The following is a 20987-nucleotide window of genomic DNA, read 5'->3' as shown; positions in this document are numbered from 1 at the left end:
ACCCTGAATCCCGGCCGCACACGCCCGTGCCAGCCGCCGCCCGAAAGCTCCACCTGTGAGCGCTTGAGGCTTTGTGTCAGCCAGACACAGCCGGAGCAGGAGGTGCGTGTCCCGCCAAGTCCGGCAGCGCGTGCTCGCTTCCTGGGTGCGACCTGGTCACTTCCTTGCCATGCCGCACCCTCCTCTCGGGAAGCTCCTTGGGGACAGACCACGCGGTCCTCGGTGTCCGCGCTAGCACTCCGCGTAGGAAGATTTGTTAAGTGGATGAAGGAGGGAGGGGGAGCGTGCCTTGGAGAACTGGGGGAGCTTTATGAGGAAGTGACGCCTGAGTGTGACATTAAAGGGCAGGTGCGAAGTTGGAAGCGAGGTGGAGGGAGAGACCGCCAAGGGCTCTGCACGCGGCCTGCCCCGGTGCTTTGTGGACGGTGGTCCCCGTTTCGGTATGGAGCGGGTGTGCCTGGCCGGGAGCCGGTGCCCCCAGCTGACGCTTCTGCGGCCTGTCCCGCCCGCCCGCCGTCTCCGCTCCCTCCCTTCCCCGGTACTGCTCCGTGCCCTGTTCTGCGTTGTCACGGCCGCCTCTGCCGGGAGTGTGAGCCTCACACCGGGGTGTTCGGGACCTGGGGACCGCGTGGGGGCAGAGACAGGGTCGGGGAGGCCAGAGACCTGCGGAATCCAGACCGGAGGCAGCACGCGGCAGGCAGCTTAGAGACCATCCTGTCGGCACCTGGCGCCAGACCGCGTCAGGAGTGGGCTGGAAAGCGGCTTGCAGCCGAGCTGGGTGGGAGGAGGGGAGAGGACGGAGGGACCGTCGGTGGCCCCGCCTCTCCTGTCCCCTGTCCTCCCCTACCTTCTGACCTACTTCCCGGATCACCCACTCTCTTTTTTTGGCGTTTTGAGGTAAGGTCTCACTATAGAGCCCAGGCTGGCCTTGGTGCTCGTCCTGCCTCAGCCTCCCCAGTGCTGGGGTCACAGCTGTGGGCCACACCCCGCCCCCCTTCTCCTGCTCACTGTCCCCGACAGGCTCGGGGCCATCCTCACGCCCTCGCTGCGCCTGCCCCCCTCAGCCATCCGCTGCTGTCCGCCTGCTCCCCGCCAGCGGGGCAACCCCTCACCGGGTCAGACTTGCGGGTCTGCGGCTCTGGGTCTCCAGGTCCTGCTCTGCGGTCCGGGCTCCGCGTCCCCCGCAGGCAATGGGGGTGGCCTGCGGCAGCACCAGGTCTGAGCCCCCGGGAGGCCGCTGTCTCTGCTCCTTTCCAAAGAGGCAGAAAGAGGTTTGTTGGGCAGAACTTTTCAAATGAACAGGAGGACAGCGCTGTGGCCTGCAGCCTGTGTGCTTACGTTTCGGGGGCACTCTGTGGAAGGGGGGCAAGTCCAGGGCAGGGTGAGCTCCCCGGTGACAGGCTAGGTGGCCCGCAGGACACAGGGAGGTGGACAGCACGAGTGCGGGCGCAGCCCCACCAGGTTCCGTGCGTCTCACTGACCTCTGCTCCACATTCTGGGCGGACTCTGATCCCTGACTGTCCCGCCTCAGCCTCCCCTCGGTCAGCAACCCAGGCTCCTGCCGTGTGGACCCCTGACCTGTGCTGGGGTCCATGTTCTCCTCTCACCTGGCAACCCTGCTCTGATCGTGGCATTCAAGGCCCCAGTGCCCATGGTGCCCGTGTACTGCCCTCGGCGAGCAGAGCAGGAGACCCTGCCCCTCGGGGACCTGCTGTGCACCCCACCCCCCACCCGTGGGCCCCACCTCTGTGCCCTGTGCCCCGGGCTCCTGTAGCATCTTTCTGCAGTTTTCTTCTTGTTCCCCTGGTTCCGTCCCTGTAGACATCACAAGTTTTTCCCCAAACAAAGCAGAGCAGAGCAGAGCGCAGCCGTGTAGACGCCACCCACACAGCTGCGGGTCGGGGCCCGGCCCCTGGGCCGTCTCATTTTCCGTCCGCGCCGGCTCACAGAGCGGCTCAGACCAGGCGCCTCTGCCTTGGCAAGATGAGCGGGCAGGCCCCACACCTGGAGCGGGCCTGCACCTTCCTGCCTTCTGTGACGTGGTCCTGCAACTTGAAACCCTGGTGATGGGACTCCCAGGGCGGCTTGGGGCCGCCCCTCAGGAAGCCTGCTGTGCCGGCTGATTCTCAGACGCCCTGAGAGTTCAGTCAACACACTTGCAAAGAAAATTATTTTCTGTGGAATTTGCTTTTTCCATGTTCTGTGATTGAAAAAACAGATGGGGAGTGGTTAAAGAGTCCTTTAACTTACGGTGGTAAATTCCCCGGACGCTGGGCCGAGGACGCAGTGACACCGCGACATGCCACCCGCCACTCGCTGGCCGGGCCACGGCAACGTGGTCTCGCGCTGCGTCCCTTTTCCCAGGGTTTTGGGGGTGGGAAAGCGAGCCGGGCAGGCGCTGGCTGGACGGGATCGGGGCCTCTTTCCCGCAGCGCCGCGTCTCGCGGCCTTGAGGTGGGTCCGACTGCTCGCTGTGCCCCTGGGCGCTGTTCTGCCCACGCTACGGGCTTTGGACAGCTTTGCCTGGGCCTCGGTGCCCCTGAATTTCATGCCCCAAAGCGTGCTGCACTGCGGCGCCTGTGCTCGCTTCAAGTCGGGCCGCGGCCCCCTCCCGCCTGAGCTCCTACATCTACGTAACAGGACACTGAGCCAGAGTGCCCTCCGGGACACCGAGGGGCCCGTCCCGTCCCGCCCTGGTGAGGGTGGTGTGGGCTCCTCTCCGCAGGGACGTTTCACCACGGCGTCCTTGCCTGAGTCCCCCGCAAAATCCAGGGTCTGCCTACCTCCTCCATGCAGGGATTCCTTTCTTTTTTAGTGCAATCATTTCATCAACAAGAGGAGCCTTCGGGGTTCACACGGGAGCACAAAATATGGTCTTCCCCGTGGGTTAAACGGTTACATTTTTCATAAAAATTTAAGAAGCTGTCACAGTCACTGAAACCATAGCCCCTGCCCACGGAGTCTGTCCCTGTGCAGGAGGAAGCTCGGGGCAGGCGGGGCTTTGTGCCGGGCAGTGCTCAGTTGTGATTTCTAATGTTCTGCCTCCAAAGGAAAATTCTGAGGCCACTTTTCCCCCAGACTAAACAGCAGCACGAGAGGAACGGGTGGGAGCAGCGGCTACACGGGGGGCCTTGAGCCCGAGCTCACGTGCGCGTGCTCTTGTCCCTTCCCCTGGGGCAGCCGCCCTCCGTGTGCAGCTCTACTGCTCTGGGCCACCTCCCCCGGCCGGCTAGGTCTCGGTGTCCCTGTTTGAGTTTGGGGGCCGGAGTGCTGGGTGTGACTCGGTGGCAGAGCTCAGGCTGTGTGTGTCCTGGGTTCTTGCCCCAGCGCCTCAACTGCTGGGCAACTTAGACTCTTAAAATAAAAAAATAAAAAGGTGGGGGATAGAGCTCTGTGCAAAGGGCCTGGGGTCAGTCCAAGTCTCTCTCTCTCTCTCTCTCTCTCACACACACACACACACACACACACACATGGCCCTTCCCTGATAGGTTCACAACCTGGGGTCCCCAGATCCAGGTTATGTCCCGTCCCCCCCTCCCCTCGTGTTTCAGTGCTGGCTGGGAGGGGACCCTGCTGGCCGGGCAGCTGTCCCTCTCTCGTGGCCTGGATTTGTTGTATTTCCCTGGTGCTCACGCATCACGGGTGTTTGCGAAACTGAAAACAACCTCAGGTGCTCAGGAAGCAGCCCAAGCACAGGTACCGAAGCTGGTGCATCTGGGTCTCATATGAGAGCACCAAGTTAAAGAAATAAAGACTTTAGTACACAGACTGGGGGGAGGGGTACCGGAACTCGATCTCAGGACCTTGCGCTTGCCAGGCAGGCACTTGTGCTGCTGAGCTACATGCCTGGCCCTTGTATATGGGTTTTTGATTTGTACGACTACCCACATTTTTATACTTTATTTTTTTGGTGGCAATACCACTGAGCTTGCCCCCAGGCCTGTTATTAAGCTTCAATCAGAGTATATAGAATAGGACTCATGCAGCTGGGCGTGGTGGCACACTTCCCAGCACTCAGGAGGCTGAGGCAGGAGGATCAACGAAAGTTCAAGGCCAGCCAGGCTACATTACAAGTTCAAGGCCAGGCTGAACTGCATAGCGAGACCCTGCCTCAACTTGAGAAAAAAAAAAAAAAATTTCCAAAGCGTCAGAGTACTCGTATTGCTCATCAGGTGATCTCCTGAGCAGATTCAGGTTCCGCGTAGTCTCTGTTGGTATTTCCTGAAGGAATTTTCCCGCTGAGCTGCTGTCCTTGTGAAGCCAGGCACTGTTTAACCAGGGCTTGCGGTCCTCGGTGGTCGGAAGCCTGATGGCAGGGTCAGCAGCTGCGGCAGAATGTGGGACAGACACGCAGCGACAAGCAAAGTCTGCGCCAGAAGGCGGACCTCGGCGGGGGTTTCGGAGGAGAGCCTGGCGCGGAGTCTGGTGCTGGTCACCACCACGCGCGCCCGTCCTGACGCGTCTGCTTTCTGTGTCCCCCAAGATGCAGAGCAGCCGGAAGGGGCTGCTGCCGGAGCCCAGCCCGGCGCAGATCATGAAGGGCCTGAGCAACCCGGCCACGCTGCAGGCCCTGCTGCGGCCCCGGCTGTGCGGACAAGCGGCAAAGCCAGGTGAGCACCGTGCCGGGAGGTCGCAAAGCCTGCGGCCCGTGCAGACGATTGGGGGCTGCCGATATTGCATTTTCCAGGCCCTACTCGTGCTTTGAACCAGCGATCTGAGATAATAGTGTGCTCTGAGTATTTTGGGTAGGTGCAGTCTGCTTATGCTTCCATACCTTTTTTTTGAGACACGGTCTCACTAGGTAGTTCAGGCTGGCTTTGAACTCATAGCAATCCTCCTGCCTCAGCCTCCCGAGTGCTGAGGTTACAGGTGTACACCTAGCCACATTCCCTACTTTTCAACTGTTAATAAATGTTAAATATTAAACTTTAAGTTAGCTCTTAGCTGACATGAATTTACAGAGCAGATAATGACTAACATACTGCATCAAGCCCACCTGTACCGTCAAAGAATAAGTGACAGTCTTAGCGGAACTATTCTGTTAAACGTGCTGACAGTCTATTTCCTCTCTTTCCTTCCCATTCTTTTTTGTCATAAAATTGTTTCACTTTACAGCAAATGACAAGAGCATTATTATTTTCGAAGCATCACACAGTTCTCTGCAGTGTCTGTGTACATGGAATAGCAACCTACCTAGCATTTCTTTTCTTCTAAAGTGCACGACTTTACGAAAAGTGGGTGTTTTAGCACTTTGGGGGAATGCATGTCCATATTCAGTACGAAAGTTTAGAACAAACGTGTCCGGAGCCAGTGTAGTCAGTAGATCTGTTCAGCCCTGTCAGCCAGACACCGAGGCCTGCATGCAGTCTGCTGTAGCGCCACTTGGGGTCACTGCCAACCGCGTGGTGTTAACCCTGGCTGCCCGCCCTCCGGCTGCCCCTCCAGCACCAGTGCAGGGGCCCCGCCGCCCACACTTGTGACCGGCTGGGTACGAATCAGGCTCCCTGACCTGCACACATAGCTCTCGCCATTCTGGAGCGCTGGAGCCCAGGCCCCCGTCTGCTCTCCGCGGCTGAGCCCCAGCCCCTAAAAACACCCCGGTCTCTCGCCCATCCCTTCCTGGGCCAGCGCTGGGCTGCCATGATCGGCCTCGTTCACAGGACCAGAAGAGGCTCCCTCTCAGGACGTGGGGACAAAAACCAGTGAAGTTCTTTGTGATACACCCTATCCACAGGAAGTGTTTCAAGTGATCACCAGTCAGCTGAGCATACAGTAAGAAGCAATTTAGGGATTTCTGAGCAGGCCTACTGTGCGTTCCGAGAGCTCCTCTGCGGTTTCAGACACGGCTCCCTCTCCTGTCCTGACCACATGGGCACAAGACTCTCATTATTTCCAGAAACAGCTCCTCACAGTGTGACGACCTCACATGAGCAGGGACGAAGGTGGCCAAGTCACAGCAGTGCATCAGAGGACGCAGCACTCTTAAATGTTTGTGTACCAAGTAACAAAGCTTCCAAATATGTAAAGCAGAAATGAACACGGAAAGGAAGGGTAGCCCAGTGCACAGCTGGAGTGGAGGGAGGGAGCCGGTTGCCGAAGGGCGGGAGGAGAGAAAGCCCCGCGTTCGCACTTCACCGTTGGGGCAGAAGGTGTTCGCATTTCAAAGCACCTTCCAAGACTGAAGCAGAACAGGAGCTGTCCCTTTAGACCAGTGGCAGGGTCAGCGTATCATGGAACTCCCAGTAAATTTGTGAAAAGTTTAAGGAAATACTCCCTTTCCCGCTGCGTCTGTTTTGTTTGCAGTCTCGTGCGCTGCGCCCTTAAATCTGTCTTTGCTTTCTCACAGCGGTTCTCGGAGCGCCTCCCAGCCTGCCCCAGCTGATCAGCGCCCCGGTGCCCCCCACATTCCTACACCTGAATAAACCGCACCAGGTACAGTGGGGCCGCGGGGACAGAGGCAAGGTGTCTGGAGAGAATGGCCCATCTGTTCTGAACCCCAGCGTGCCCGAGTTGATTATTTTGCTTTTGAGGAAAATCCTTACTAAGTATATGTAGCTATGTGAAATCATAACCCAGTGAATATATCAGGTCCTGTTAAGCTAATCAGAGCAGCATAGTTATGCTTACTGATGGCTATTTGTAAGGCATTAGGAAGGGAAGAGGTGCGCTTGTGGTATAGTTCTGCTAGATCATAAGTCAGGGCTTCCAAACAAAAGTTCTGATGAGGTTTTTACTAAAAAAAAATTGATAGGGCTGAGGGTGGCTCAGTGAGGCCTGGGCACAATCCCGGCACTGCAAAACATAGAAACAAACATATAATGAAGCATATGCAACAATAACCCTAAATTATCACCATTTAAACGTGCTTATGAATATCCACGATGTCGGAGGTAAATGCTGCCCATTATTTTCAAACACTGCTGAGGCTGGAGAATCCTGTTCCCAAAGCAAAGCTTGTGCGGGACAGGTGCGCAGGCTCATAAACAGGCGTGTGGTCCTCGGCACTGCTTTCGAGGGAGAAGCCCGCCCTGCGCTGTGCGCTCAGAGTCCGGCTGTGCGCGCCCGGCCCTCGCATACTTGAGGGAGAATCTATCGCACACCAGCTGAGCCTGGCTGGCCGCCGTGGCTACCGCCTTAAGCAAAGCGTTGCGGCTGCGGAATCTCAAGCGGTCAGGAGAGCGGGGCAGGTCAGGCTGCACCCTGAAAGCGGGTGGGGGCGGCGAGCCCGGCGTCGGTGGGGTCACTGCGGCATCAGGAGCACCAAGCCTCCGCCTGCCGGTGAATGTCACGCGCCTCCCTGTCCCAGGACCCCCTTCCGCCCCGCATGGGTCTTTGCTCATCTGTGTCCTCTGCCCGAGTGCCCCCACCCCATGCCCGAACTGTCCTGCGTCACCCAGGCGCTCACGGGCTCGGGACCTCGTCCCTTGGGGAGACGCCCTCGTCACCAGGCTAAGCTGGCCGTTGTTGGTCTGCCCCGCTGTTGCCTGTGAGCCCAGTCCATGCGCTGCTGTGCTGTCATTGTGAGACCTCTCCCCTCGGGGGCCGGGGCAGGGCCCGGTGTGAGGTCCTCGCTCTGCAGCGCGCTCAGCAGGTCTCGCCGGGAGGCCGTGTTGCTGACGTGGGCGCTGCAGTGGAGAGGAGGGGACGAGGGACAGGGCAGCATTCGGCTGCAGCTGCTGCAGGGTGGTCACCTGCCCGTTGCTGAAGCCGGGTGGCCCTGGCGGATGCGGCCCGGGCTCTATGCTAAGCCGCTGGGCCTCACTCGGTGCGCTGGACCGGAGTGTCAGGCCAGGTTGGGCCACGGTCGCATCCGTGCCTGAGCGTTTTCTGATTTCTCAGAGCCCGCTCCTGCCCAGTGTGTCGCCCGTGTCCCCGGCGCAGCCGCCGCTGGTGAAGCCCGAGGGCGTCCACGCCAGCAACGTGAGTGGTGGGCGGGCTCCTCCTGGGATCCGCCGGGCTGCGGGAGCGCGGGTGGAGGTCGCGGGTCCCCAGGCCCAGCTCGCCCTGCCCTCTCTTGCAGAAGCCCGGCCTGCTCGGGGAGCCCCCGGCCCTGGCCCTGCAGACCACGCTCGGGATGGGGCTGGCGCTGCCACTGAGGACGGAGCCGGGACCCCCCGGAGACACACCGAAAAGTAAATGGCAGATGGTTTGCCCGTGCCCGCGGTGCTGAGGAGGTCGGGGCCGCGGCTCCGGGAGCCTCTTCTGTCCCCAAAGGGGATGAGTGGTGGGCCCCGCTCCCCGCCTGCCCGGGCGGGCTGCCCCCGAGGGCTGGGCTGGGCTGTGCGCTCGGTCCAGCGCAGCCGAGGCTGGCACAGGAGCGGGGACCGGCCGGCCGCACCCCAGAGCCTTATCAAAGGAGCAGCTGGCCTGTGTCAGCACGACGGCCCCTTACTGGTTGTTTTACATCGTGTCCCCAGTTCGTGCTAGAGGAAAACAGAGCACACGTTCTGTGTGCTCGGAACAGGTCATGCTCAGTTTCTGGGAAAACAGGAGCGCCGCATTTCACCAGGGTGTCTTATCTGAAAGTGACTTTTGCTTTCTACAAGGTTTTCAGTGTTTATTAGTCCGTGTTAGCAGTGCATAAGCGTGATCCTCGCGGGGGCGGACACACGCGCGGGGCACAGCACGGCGCAGCTCTTCCCGCCCCCTCCGCTTCCCTCCCCTTTGCCAAAGGTGCATCTCCATTTCCTCTCATTGGCCCGTTATTTTGCTATTTACACTTTGAGTTTTCATACGAGAGAAACCATGTGATGCTGAGGGCTGTGTGTCTGATTTACCTCACTTCTCAAAGTACATCCATTTTCCTACAAGAGACTCGAGTTTATCCTTCTTTATGGCAGAGTAGTACTCCATGGTGTGTCAACGCTGCATTTTCCTCATCCGTCCACCTGCTGTCAGCTGCTTCCAAGGTTGAGCCGCGGGAACTGTGCACAGGGCTGAGCAAGCTGCACTGTAATAGGATGTCTTTAACTCTTTGGGGTTGATGTGATCTTTGAAAGGTGCTTTCAAGTTGGAGCTTAGTTGGAAGTGCTCTTACCTGTGAATACGCTCAGGGAGAGCGAGCAGCCCTGGGTACCTTACAAGCCGATCAAATCTGGGCAGCACACTTAGCCTTTTGTACCAGAACCCAGCTACTCACGTGACCAAATAATCCGTCCATTCAGACTATTAAAGTCGAGTAGGCAAAAGTAAAACCAGTGCACGAATGTTGTGTAATCGGGCCTGTTCTTCAAAAAAATTCAAAAAAATTAAATATTCCATGACTGAAAGCTTATGCAAAGTATTTCCATGTGTTAAATAATAAACCATTACTATAGTATGTGCTGCTTAAAGAAAATTCAGCATCCAGATAAAAATACCGCTAAGAGAAGAGCCAAAGTACCAACCTCTAAATGTTTAAGACTAAGCTGAGCATGGTGGCACGCATCTGTAATCCTAGCACTCTGGAGGCTGAGGCAGGAGGATCTTTGTGAGTCTGAGACCAGCCTGGGCTACAAAGTAAGCTCAAGGCCAGCCTGAACTGTATAGCGAAACCCTGTCTCCAAAGCACACACACACAAAATAAAAAATTTTTTAAAAGTTTAAGGCTAAAAATTATTTAACAAATTTGCTTAGTAAATTTGTTAAATGTAAATTTAATTCAAAATAGTTATCCAAATTAGTTCTTTTCATTTAATTTCTACCTGTGGATTTCAAAAAATTGGAATGGTTCCAGATTTTCCTATTGAAACTTGAATTTCTTTCAGAATTTCTTGCTATTTTCTGTAAATAAAAACATAAACATTTACATTTTTAGTGCTTGTCTATTCGCAAATACTGAGTAAAAGTAAATAAAAACTCGGCCAGGCATGGTGGCACACACCTGTAATCCCAGAACTCAGAAGGCTGAGGCAGGAGGATTGTTGCAATTTCAAGACCAGCCTGGGCTACAAAGTGAGCTTAAGGCCAGCCTGAACTGCATAGCAAGATCCTGTCTCAAAAAGACAATAAATAAATAAATAAATAAATAAATAAATAAATAAATAAATAAAATTGAAACCTATGTTCTGCTGGTGTCTAACAAGCAGCTCTCTAGTGTTTGATAAAGGTCTTGATTTGCATCATTTTTGGTTTCTGGGCTTATAATTCTCCATCTATCGCCAATTTCAAGTTACCAAAGTGGAGACTCTGAGCTCGGGACCAGTCAGGTAGAGGAAATACAGACAGGTAGAAAGGAGACAAGGAAATTGTCAATTTAAAATTGTGCGTTTAAGAAAAAGTGTAGTTTTGGGACAGAAGTTACTCAGGCAGTTTTCCCTCCCAGGTCCCGAAAGAGAGAAAGCTCCCGAGGGTCTAAGGCCCCTGCACCTAGGGGTCTCGGCCCTCACTCCCCGCGGAAACCGCTCTCTCTCTCTCAGGCTCAGAGCCGAGGAAGCGGATCCCAAGCTGAACCCTGCACACGGCTCGCATTTCACCTGCCCGGGGACGGCCGACACATGGTGGTGTGCACACCCAGGTCCCCCCAGGAGACCCCAGACCCCAGGCCCCTGGATAAAGCGCCCAGCCCCTGACCACAAGCACCTCTCTCCCTCCGGAAAGCCACTGTGCTCACGTGAACTTCCAAGATTCTCCCGAACAATGCTATGTCTCTTGCTGTCCCATCTTGAAAATTCTTTCAGTGAGGGAGGTCAGCACGCGCTGGCACAAGCCTCATTGTCAGAGCGCTTTGAACACTCAAGACATTTCATTATTTTCTTCAACTAGGGCAGCAGACAAAGTGCAATGACTGGGCATTTTTTAAATGCACTAATATAATTTAAGGGGAGGACCAGGTGGGGCTGCGGGAGCTGCGGTTGGTGCGTGCACCGACTCCCCAGGTGAAGGTAATTATTTGGCATCGACATCTGCTGCCAGCGTTCGGGAACACACATCTCCCTGCTGGGAGACCCGCAGGCCATCAGCAGGGGCATAGGTAAGTTATGACGCCCACCCGGTGGACAGAAAGTGTCCCGCAGCCGTGCGAACATTTCAGCGGCCTACCTCTGTGTGGGAGACAGAGGACAGGGAAGCAGAATTCATGCTTCTACTTAAATGTAGAACCAGGCAAAAGCGGTCCCTGCCCGGAGTCAGGGAGCAGTAGGATCTGGGCTGTGATGGGGGAAGTTCCGAGGCGGCTTCCGGAGACTGGCACCGGCTGCTCGCCGAGCCTGGGCACTGGTGTGCTCTGTGGAAAGCTCCACGCTTATGTTTTATGAACTTTTCTGCACTCTCCCACCCTCCTACACCGAGAGTGTGTGCTCGGACAGGGCAGAAAGGGTGCGGGGGCTCCTGGTGCACCCCTCGTCTGCCTCCTGCAGGCTCTCCCAGCGCAGCGCATGACAAGCATGTGCACAGAAACGCACGTACGATAACTCACTGCCCCAAAGGGACATAGACTTCTAGGCGTACAGGGAAAACTCGCCCTTAAAACATACAGTGTACGGAGATGGCCCTAGGAGCTATCGAAAAGGAGAACAGCGCTGTTACTGTCGGAGGTTTGTGATTTTCAAAACAGACTCCCGCCTGCGAGCCGCCAGCCTCACCTCTAGAGTGAGCAGACCGGCGTCTCCGCGCCGCGCCCCTGTGACACGGCAGAGGGACGCGGCTAACCAAGCCTGTTGCTCTTGTGGCCCCGACAGCCCTGAACCTGGTTCCCACTCCGGCAGCCCTCACCACGGCCGTGGGTCTGCTGCCCTTCTTCCCGGGCCAGCACAGCGTGGGACAGGCCGGGCCCGGGCTGGGGAGCGCCCAGGAGAAGCACTCGGCCGCCGCCGCCGGCGTCACAGAAGGGAGCTTCTCGGGGCCGCAGCTGCATCTGCAGGGCTTTGCCAGCCTTGCTGCCGGGAGCCTGGGGGCCACGCAGCGCAGGCAGCCGCAGAACCAGCCGGCAGAACCGGGCTCGGGGGTAAGGACGCAGGCCGGCATCCTTGTCCACAGGCCATCCCTCGGGACAGTGACTCCAGCGGCCCTGTAACTCCAGGCTGTCCTGCTCTAAGAGCCATACAGCAATCTTAACTTTTTAAACTTGAAAGTCTAGAAATACGGATTACAAACTAGATCATTGCTATGTCCAGGAAGTGATTTCTTAATAGTTTCCATTTATGCCTCAATATCGAAGAACACTGCATTCTTCACAAAAAGACCCTATTATTATGCACATGCATCAGATCGCTTACAGAGGGGAAGGGGCCCAAGAGACGCAGGGGAGGGGAGGGGAGGAGAGGGGCGGGAGGGGAGGATGTGGCGTGCACACACGCCAGCTGCCCACAAGGAGTGTGACCGTTAAATACCGGCACGTGCTACAAAAACAAAAACCGAGAGAAAAAATAACATGCAACAGAGAAGGCCTGTCGGTAGATAAGCTATGCCCGATGACAGTTGGTACTAGCCTTATAGTAACCTGAGCCCTGTCTTATTTTTAAATTTTTATGATCAGAGAGTAGAATGGGAAAAATTTTGCCAGGAGAAAATGCAATACACTGAAGAATCAGACCATGTCTCGGTGTCTTTATCTGCTAAAGAAAGGCTGGAACCCTTACAGCCGACCAGCTGTGTGAAAGTATAGGGACGTGACACATTTTCTGAGAGCTGCAAATTGTAGAATTGTCCTCTACATGTGTAGCTGGTGTTTGTTAAACTCGGTGTTATTTTAGTGCCAGGGATCAGTAAGCTTCCTTTGACCTTTGGCTGTGGCCACATGATAGAAGATAAAAATCTTAACAATACTTGTTGATGACTGTATTTCTAGAAATGGGATTTAAGATCATTTTCTCCAGTTAAGATGAATTCTTAGAACTTTAAGTGAGAAGATTATACAAGAGACCTTTACCTCTATTTCACTTCTAAAGTTCTTCTGTTCTAGCACAGTTTTTTCTAACCAGTTGAAAAAATAACAGGTGAGATGTGATAATTTCAATTTTTAATCGACATCCATAAATATTTCATAAGGTCGTAGCATCACAGATTAGGTTACACACGTGGATCACAGGAGACCGGGTGGGTTGGAAGTTAAGTTTCTCTCTGTGCCTGCTGCGTCTGTTCTTGCCCTCGCTGAGCACCCCACCTCTTGTTCTGCCGAACAGGCCGCCGCTAAGAGTCAGATGTCACTCCTGGGAGAGCCGCCGAAAGAGATCCGGCTCAGCAGAAACCCGTACCTGAACCTGGCCAGCGTGCTGCCGCGGGTGTGCCTAGCATGTGAGTGCTCCGGCTGCGCTGTGCGGTGGGCTGAGCTTTTCTTTGTAGCGTCAAGGAGGCAAGTGGGGCCTGCTGGCCAAAGTGAGCCCCAAATCGAGACCCCGCCCTTTAAGTGGAGGAACAGAACTAATGAAAATTAAGACTCTTAAATGCAGACTCTATTCTAGTCAAGGGAAACACCTTTCATAGTATTTTCTCAAAAATAGGACAACTTTATGGAATTTTAATGGAATCATGATGGAAAATAATGGACTTACTTGGCCGTGGCATAATGCTTTCATATAGAGTCATTTTGGAATCATTAGAATCATTTTTCTAAGCCAGAGATAAATTCTTCTAAGTCATCTAAGACACCCAGAGTATTTGGGTTCCCGAAAATGTCTGACTATTCGTCGGCAGTTACTTTTTCTGAGGACCTCTGGCCCCAGGCCTTTGATTAGCATAAGTTTTTGCTCAAATACTTTTATTTTTTAAAAAATCACAAACGTAGTGTGCCCTGGACACAGTGACGGGGCTGTAGCATTTGTTGCCAATGGTGACAAGGCGGAAACCACTTTAATGTTCATTGCTAGGGGGATGGTTAAACAGATAGTTCCCCATGAAGTGGAACACTGAACACTGTGACTTTTCCTGAATAACTGAAGGTTGTCTATACTTCAATTATTAAAAAGTTGCACGGTGTTCCATTTTATGATGAACTATTTATGAAGGAGCCTCTAGTGCACATTTTTCAATGGAAAATATGTGCACACAATGATTCCATTCGCATTTATTTGAAGTTATGTATTCTTACATGTACATACTTGACTGTGTAAACACTTCAAGTACATCTGGGGACATTTCTAAACCGCTAAAGAATAGGAAAAATAGGACTAGATGAAAAGAGATTAAGAAGATTTTCATTTTTAATGGACAGCTTCTGCATTTATGAAGTATCATCTTGCACCCAAACATTCATTTGTGTTTTTAAAAGGCAGAAAAAATTAAATATGCTTTCAGTATAATATGATACATTGATCTGGTCTCAGAATTGATGGTGACAACTACTGCATTAGCAAGCACGTTTAGGTTATATTTTGTCAGCCTTATTTTAGAGATTAGACATATTTGGAAAGTTTCCACAGTTATTTTATCCATAGAGTAAGCTTCCAGGTTTCGTTTTTCCGTATGAGTGGAACAGGGCCAGGGATGTAGCTCAGTGACACAGCGCTGCCTGGCAAGCGCAAGGTCCTGAGTTCGATTCCTGACACCAAAAGAAAAAAATCCAAATGAATGAAACAACATCATGTGCTATCTGCATGATCGCTCCTGGGCCAGGTGAATAAGTACATATTAATGAACCGAAGCATGTGTTCTGTGTAAAAATCGACTGCAGTAGTGAGTTTGCGTTGTTTGTGTGTATAGTAAGGTTACCTGACTTGGTTGGTTTTCGTCCTCAGCGGCTGCAGGTCAAGCCACTCTGCAGAAGCCCGGCCTGGCCAGCACCATCCTGGATGCCATCGTGCAGGGCAGCGCCGCCCAGCGTGCGCCGGACAAGTGTGTCGCTTACTCTCCGCCTTTTGGGGATTCTGCCCAGGTAAATGGTTCTCAGGCTCTGAGGAGTCTCAGGAAGGTTGGTCCAGCCGTGGGCGGAGTGCTGTAAAAGAGACTGCACTCCTTGAGTATTCTCGTGCGAACCTAGGAGGGGACACCTCCGTGGGCGATGTTTCCTGCTCGCCGTGGGAACTTGGGAAAGGGTCCAGGAGGTAGTTTCATATCATTGTGCGCCAGCTACATACTGGTCACCGCTTACAGTAGCGGTGCCAGCCTGCAGCCCACAGACTGTCCGGCCACACTGTTTTTGTGAATAAAGTTTTATTGGGACACGGCATGCATTGCCGTGCTTGTTTCCCGCGCTGCAGCCAGGCTGCGGTAAAGGCTGTCAGTGCTATGACCAAGACTTGCGTGACCCATGGGGTACATTTTTGCCATCCGAGCCCACAGAGCGCAGGCCTAGGGCCCACGGAGAGGCCTGGCCCCCATCACGTAACTGTGCTCCCCGGCTCTGTCACGCTGGCTTTGAAGCCATCAGCCGCCCATGACCCAAGAGCACAGCCGTCCCCCAGGACTGGAGGGGTCGCTGAGGAACCCAGAGGGCACCAGAGTCAGCAGACGGGGCGGGGGCGGGCAGGGCACAGCGCGCAGGCTCTGCACGTGTCCCGCACGCACAGCTGGCGTGTGGCTCACCATCCTGGCGCCATCTGCCGTGGGACAGCGCGAACGCCACGCCGGGGAGTAGGTGTCACGCTGGCAGGTCGTCTGTGTACGCTCAGGACGGACGCGTCTGCTCTCAGATATTCGCAGTCCTGAGTCGGCTGGATCCAGGGCTGAGGGACCCGGGACGGACTGACTGCAGTGCTGCGTTCAGGGCAGGATCGTGTGGGGACACCAGTGTGTGGGTTTCGCGGAGGCCCTTCTCCTCAGCCGCCTCCTAGGGGCTTCAGGCGAGGATCCACATCGCGACGTTAGCACGGTGTGGTTGTGTGATCCAGAGTCCTGCCAGGCGTGTTTCCGGCTGTTTCTAGGAAGCAGCTTCTGGGTGGCACACCGTGCGCAGGGCCAGGGCCCCTCTCCGATCTCACAGTGACTCAGTCTCTGCCTTGTCGTCTCTAACGCACTTAGAAGTGAAACCCCGTGAGAATTCACCAAGAGCAGTCGCGGCCCGATCACGCTCACAGTAGAGTGCTAGCCACACAGCCCGAGCCGCAGAAACGGCGAAGCTGGGTGTGTGCGGGATACAAGACCACGTCCCTGGCCGGCCTGGGGCGAGGCGGGGGTTTGGGCTGGCAGAGCCAGGACTGGGCAGTAGCACTGGTAGAGCTGAGACCCGCGGTCACAGCGATGCCACCCGAGTGTCCACTTGTCTTGTAAGACCCCCCTCTGTGAGCTCTATTCAAAGGAATGGCTTAGATAAGGGCTCGACATGCTGGTGTTGACACCAGGCGACAGCTGAGGATGTCAGTGGAGACCTGTGACTCACTCATGAATAACGGATAGGTGCAAAACCCAGAAACAGCCAAGCTTTCTGTAGAACTCATTGCACAAATTGTGTTGCGTTACCCCGAAGGGCGACGACGCAGCTATGAACATCACGTAAAGCAGCGTGGAAACACAGGGTGAATTTTCCATGATCTACTGTTAATTTGTAGTATTTGCAAAGTACTGTCCTACACAATTTCCATCTTTATTGTTCTTTTATGAAGAACAAAATTTACTTTTACAAACAGGAGCATGACAAATTTTTTTTTAATTTGGTTACATGTATTTTTGAGATTGAAAACTGTTTTGGGGGGTGACATTTTATTTCATGCTTGAAAGGAGTGTTGCTTATCTCTGCAGTCTCTCTTGCTAGATTCCTGTGTGAGCTGTGTGTCTGTCGGATGGGTGGGCAGCACCTTTCTCACCCACGCTGAGGTGTGTGTGCTGGGGGACCCTCTGTACCCCTCACCTCCTCCTGCCTCTCCTCCCAGGGTCCCTGACCCCCCAGGGTCAGGCCCTGCCACTGCTCCGGGCCTGGCCTTCGAGAGAGATGTTCTCCCTTGTGCTTTTTTGTCCTTTTAAAGCAATCTCAGTTAATGTTATAAATCCAGTGAAGTAACCAGAAAAAGGTGGTAATGCATGAGGAATTCCTTCTACCATTGCCAAGGCCAGAGTGGAGGGAGAGGGTTAAGAAAAAAGGGGCCAACCAATTTTGGTTTGTTTTTCACACTTGCCTTATGCACTGTGATGTACGCATTTATTTATTTTTCTTTTTTGAACAGTGCTAGGGTCTGAGCCCCGGGCATCCCCCATGCCAGGCAATGCAAGCCTTTAATCTTGGTAATAAACCTCTGAGTTTTACATTTTCCCTGCATGACACAAGTGGACAGGTCTAGAGGCTAAATAATCTTCCCACGTTCACAAGGTCAGAGAAGAGTTTCCCTGGCTCCAGAATCAACGTTCCTTTCATTCTGCGGAGAAGTGTCCTCAGGCGTGGAAGCAGCATCGCATAAACTACAAGTGTAGGTTTCCCTGCTTAAAAATGAGGCGGATGTCTCAAATCACAAGTGGATAGAAACAGTTTCCGTAGTGGAGTGGTGATCACGTTCACCTAACGAGGGGATAGAACAATTTCTATTTCAAATTTAGAAATGAGCTGTTTGGCGTTTCCGGTGGTGGTAAAGTTGCTTGTGTCACACGGCCTCCTGCAGGCAGCCACTGTACACTGGACGAGACGGGAAAGAGAGCTGTTGTTTGCAGGCAGTGGGGCGCAATGAGAGCAGACAGAACCTGCAGGCCTTGGCCCTGATGACGGGAGCACCACGGCACAGTATCGTGTGTCTGGCTTTTGTCTGTCACCACTCCAGGCCACGGGGGAAGCTTTGGTCCTAAAGACAGAGGGCTCAGGGCAGATTTCAGGGCTGGCACTGAGGCTGTAGAATAAAGGAGCACCCTGAAAAGGGGGTTACGCAGGTAGGAGCCTCAGAAATCCACGTGGAAACTCAGCCCAAATACACACATGGCCTTGCACTGTTGTGGGGCAGAGATGCCAGGGGCTGAGCAGAGCTGAGTCACAAACTCGACTCCTTCCTCACACTCAGGCGAAGAAACAGACTCCAGCACCTGGGCGTGGTCACTCACAGCTTCAGTAAAGAAAAAGAACCACAGCTGAAGCAGCCGCAGGTTGTGACCTATGATGAAGAGAAAAAGCAGTGAATAGAAACTGACCCCAAGATGACTCAGACGCTGGTGTTCATCACAGCTCTTATGTGTCCAACGACTTAGGGTCATAGTGGACGGACAAGAATTTCAGCCAAGAACTGTAAATTATAAAAAACTGAGTAACTCTAGAACTGAAATGTATTGTTTCTGATATTAAAAAAATACATCTTTTTCTTCGTCTGGCTAGATGAAGAAAAAGATGGGAGAAAACAGGGAAATTAAAAGATTCAGTAAACATAAAAATAGATAAAACGAAATTTTAATAGGTAATTCCATTGAAAGAGCAAAGAGAAAAGAGATTGAAAACCAACAAACAAATTCTTAGGGACCTAAGTAAAATACAAATGGTCTAACGTACAGGTAGAGTTCCTTCCAAATTCATGTTCAATCACCAAAAAGCTGGAGAACTGAACATATTCTTCCCATAAGAAATAATGGAAAGCCAAAGAATTGGTTCTGAGGCCCAAAAATTACACATATAAATTCATTGCCCCAGGATTTTAACAAGGTCCGCAGTGATTTCTCTGACCATCATGGATGGACCTCAGGTTTCCTCCCAGCTGTACCGCCACTGGCAGTAACTTTCTCTGTAGCCACCGTCATGATATTTTACACAAATAACGCGCAAAAATAAAGCACAGCGGCGAATGTTTGCGTGCACTCCAGCGCTGTACATCATCTGGGCGAGCGGCACTGAGATGGAAGCGTCACCCTTTGTGTCCACAGAGAGACGCGACGCGTGACTCGCTCCCGGCCCCTGCAGGGTTCTCAAGTCAGGCTCTGGGTTTGACTGCGGAGCAAGGATACGAACACCGAGGAGACTTTTTTCAAACTTTGCTGTTCACATAGTAGAAAGTTCACCCTTGGAGCTGTTCACACTGCAGTATTGCTGTCAGCCCAGAGAGGAGAAAGAGAAATGGAGCACAGAATATGAAAAAAGTATTCATAAAGAGTAGGGAAAAAATAGTAAGGCATTGCTAAAATTTGCTTCAAAAAACCTACAGATCTAAAAGTCACAGCCTCTCCTGCAAGGCAGGACACGCCAGGCAGGAAACCAGAGCAACCAAAGTCTTGAGAGCAGCCAGGTGGAAGCACTGCCCATGGCCTTCCGGTCCCCAGGCTGAGGCCAGCATAGGTCGGCAGGGGACAGCGGGAGCCACAGTAGGTTAGCAGAGCCGGCTGTCCATGCAGGAGACCGAGCCCAGCTTGGCCAATACCATGCTGTAAAGTTAACCACTCCTGGTCCTAAACATAAACTCCAAGCCAGTGAGGACATCGGCAAAAACTGCAGTGGGATCTCCAGTTCCTTCTCCAGAAAAGCATCGGTAAAACTGGCAAACAAGGTGAGAGCCGGCTTTGCGGAGCTCTGTGGAGGCTCGAGGCCGTTGGCAGCCTGTACTGGAGCACAGGTAAGAGCAGCCGGCCGGCCGTCCCCAGCCTGCCCGAGCCCCTTCTCCCTGCCTTCCTGTGGCACGGCACCGTGGACAGCAGCTGGGCAGCTGGCAGCCGAGCAAGCGCAAGCCGGCACGAGCTCCACACAGCCCTCCTGCCTGCCCCGGAGGCCTGCACCACGAGGCCAGGGCTCAGGCCAGGCGCCCGCTGCCTGGGCCAAGCAACTGTAGCATCTGGGGCTTCAGAAACCTCTGTCCAGTCCCGAGCTGGCCACCAGCCCACAGAGTCCGGCCTGCAGGGCCACGCGCAGGAAGCACAGACTTCACACAGTGGGCGCGGGCGTGTGCAGCCAGCGGTGGGCACCTGTGGCACGAGCATTGTTCTTCTTCTAAGACACAGGGTGCTCAGGTGTGAGTTGTTTCTTCCAGACTAAAACCTCAGCATTCGGGTTTAATCATAGCGGTGGCGCTTGTGTTACGTAAGCGTGTTCGGGTCGCACTTCGGGCCTCCTCTCTGAAGATTCGCCCCGGCTGCTCCAGGCACCGCACCCTGCAGAGGCCGGGGGAGCTGCTGCCCAGAGCGGCAGCACCGTGTTATTTTACACAACCGTTTCCAACAGGGTCAAGAGCCATGGGGAGATGCGAAGAAAAATACACAAGAGGGAACGGTAATGAACAGAAATGTCCAGAACGAAGCCCAAACACTGACTTATTAGGATTTTTTCCCGTCCTGGTGACTGAATCCTTGCACACATGAAGCGAGCACTCTAACACGGAGCTCACCTCCAGACTTTAATTTCACTTTTGAAACATGATCTATCTAAATTCCCTAGGTTGGCCTGAATTTGTGATCCTCCTGCCTCAGCCTCCTGAAAAGCCGGGATTATAGGGAACACAACCGTGCCCAGGGAGACAAATACCAAATATCTCTAAGGAATGAAAGGAAGCCACACACAAAAGACTGAAAGAAAATATGAACACAAAAGCTCATGGGAAAAGACCGATAGAGAGGAGGATATTGGGAGAATGAAATGGACACTTTGGAAATTACTGTAACTGAGAGGAACAGATTAGAATGGGTGGAATGGAGAGACTGGAACGCAGGTCAGCTGAGACAGCGCAGCCCCTGGGCAGAAGAAGGAAGGAAGCCGAAGGCTGGCAGCGCAGGCACGGACGGGAGAGGCGGAAGCCACATGCGCACGCACACGCGCGTGCACACAGGCACTCGGCTGAGTGGGTGTAAATGAGGCTCCCGCTCTGCCGAGAGCGCAGCGACTCCGAGTGTGAGACGCCACGCGGCCGAGGCTTGCACTCCCGTCTGCACGGGGTTCGCACGCCAGGCTCGCTGCCGCGCCCCCGCGGCTGACACGCGGATCACACCCAGCCTGCGCCGAGAGCGGAGCCCCGGGCGGCAGGACGCGGCGGCGCGGGAGGGCTGGGTGCACCCAGGGCCGCAGGGGAGAGCGGGCCGCGCTGACACGCGGGGTCCCCTTCGTGCTGACGGGAGCACTCCCGAGCCAGACTGCGACAGCCGTGCAACTTGTGAGTATCAGCAAGTCCGAGGTCTGGTGGCTGCCCTGCACGGAGGGCCGCGGGGACGGGCGCTCCGCCCGGGTCCGGCCGCGCCCCCAGCGGCCACCGCCC

The 20987-nt window shown here is 54.3% G+C and overlaps 1 protein-coding gene and 1 long non-coding RNA gene across 2 annotated transcripts in view; one reads left to right on the top strand and one right to left on the bottom strand.

The window, feature by feature from the left end:
* Raver2 (ribonucleoprotein, PTB-binding 2) overlaps positions 1-20987 on the top strand; it is a 43276-nt gene that overhangs the window by 14174 nt on the left and 8115 nt on the right. Inside the window, exons 5-11 of the mRNA XM_005385370.1 lie at positions 4484-4610; positions 6347-6432; positions 7840-7920; positions 8021-8132; positions 11658-11923; positions 13101-13212; positions 14652-14788. Coding sequence (XP_005385427.1) covers positions 4484-4610; positions 6347-6432; positions 7840-7920; positions 8021-8132; positions 11658-11923; positions 13101-13212; positions 14652-14788 — 921 coding nt within the window. The remainder of the gene's footprint in view (positions 1-4483; positions 4611-6346; positions 6433-7839; positions 7921-8020; positions 8133-11657; positions 11924-13100; positions 13213-14651; positions 14789-20987) is intronic.
* On the bottom strand, positions 18196-20981 carry LOC102026442. The gene is made up of 2 exons (XR_260997.2): positions 18955-20981; positions 18196-18841 (listed from the first exon to the last, which is right to left on the bottom strand). It is a non-coding gene; the product is annotated as an uncharacterized LOC102026442 (long non-coding RNA).

Source organism: Chinchilla lanigera, unplaced genomic scaffold (genome assembly GCF_000276665.1).
Source record: "Chinchilla lanigera isolate Chin_1 unplaced genomic scaffold, ChiLan1.0 scaffold00022, whole genome shotgun sequence".
In the NCBI taxonomy this organism is placed as follows: Eukaryota; Metazoa; Chordata; class Mammalia; order Rodentia; family Chinchillidae; genus Chinchilla; species Chinchilla lanigera.
Note: the sequence above shows the minus strand (reverse complement) of the source record. Positions and strands in the feature narration are given on the sequence as shown.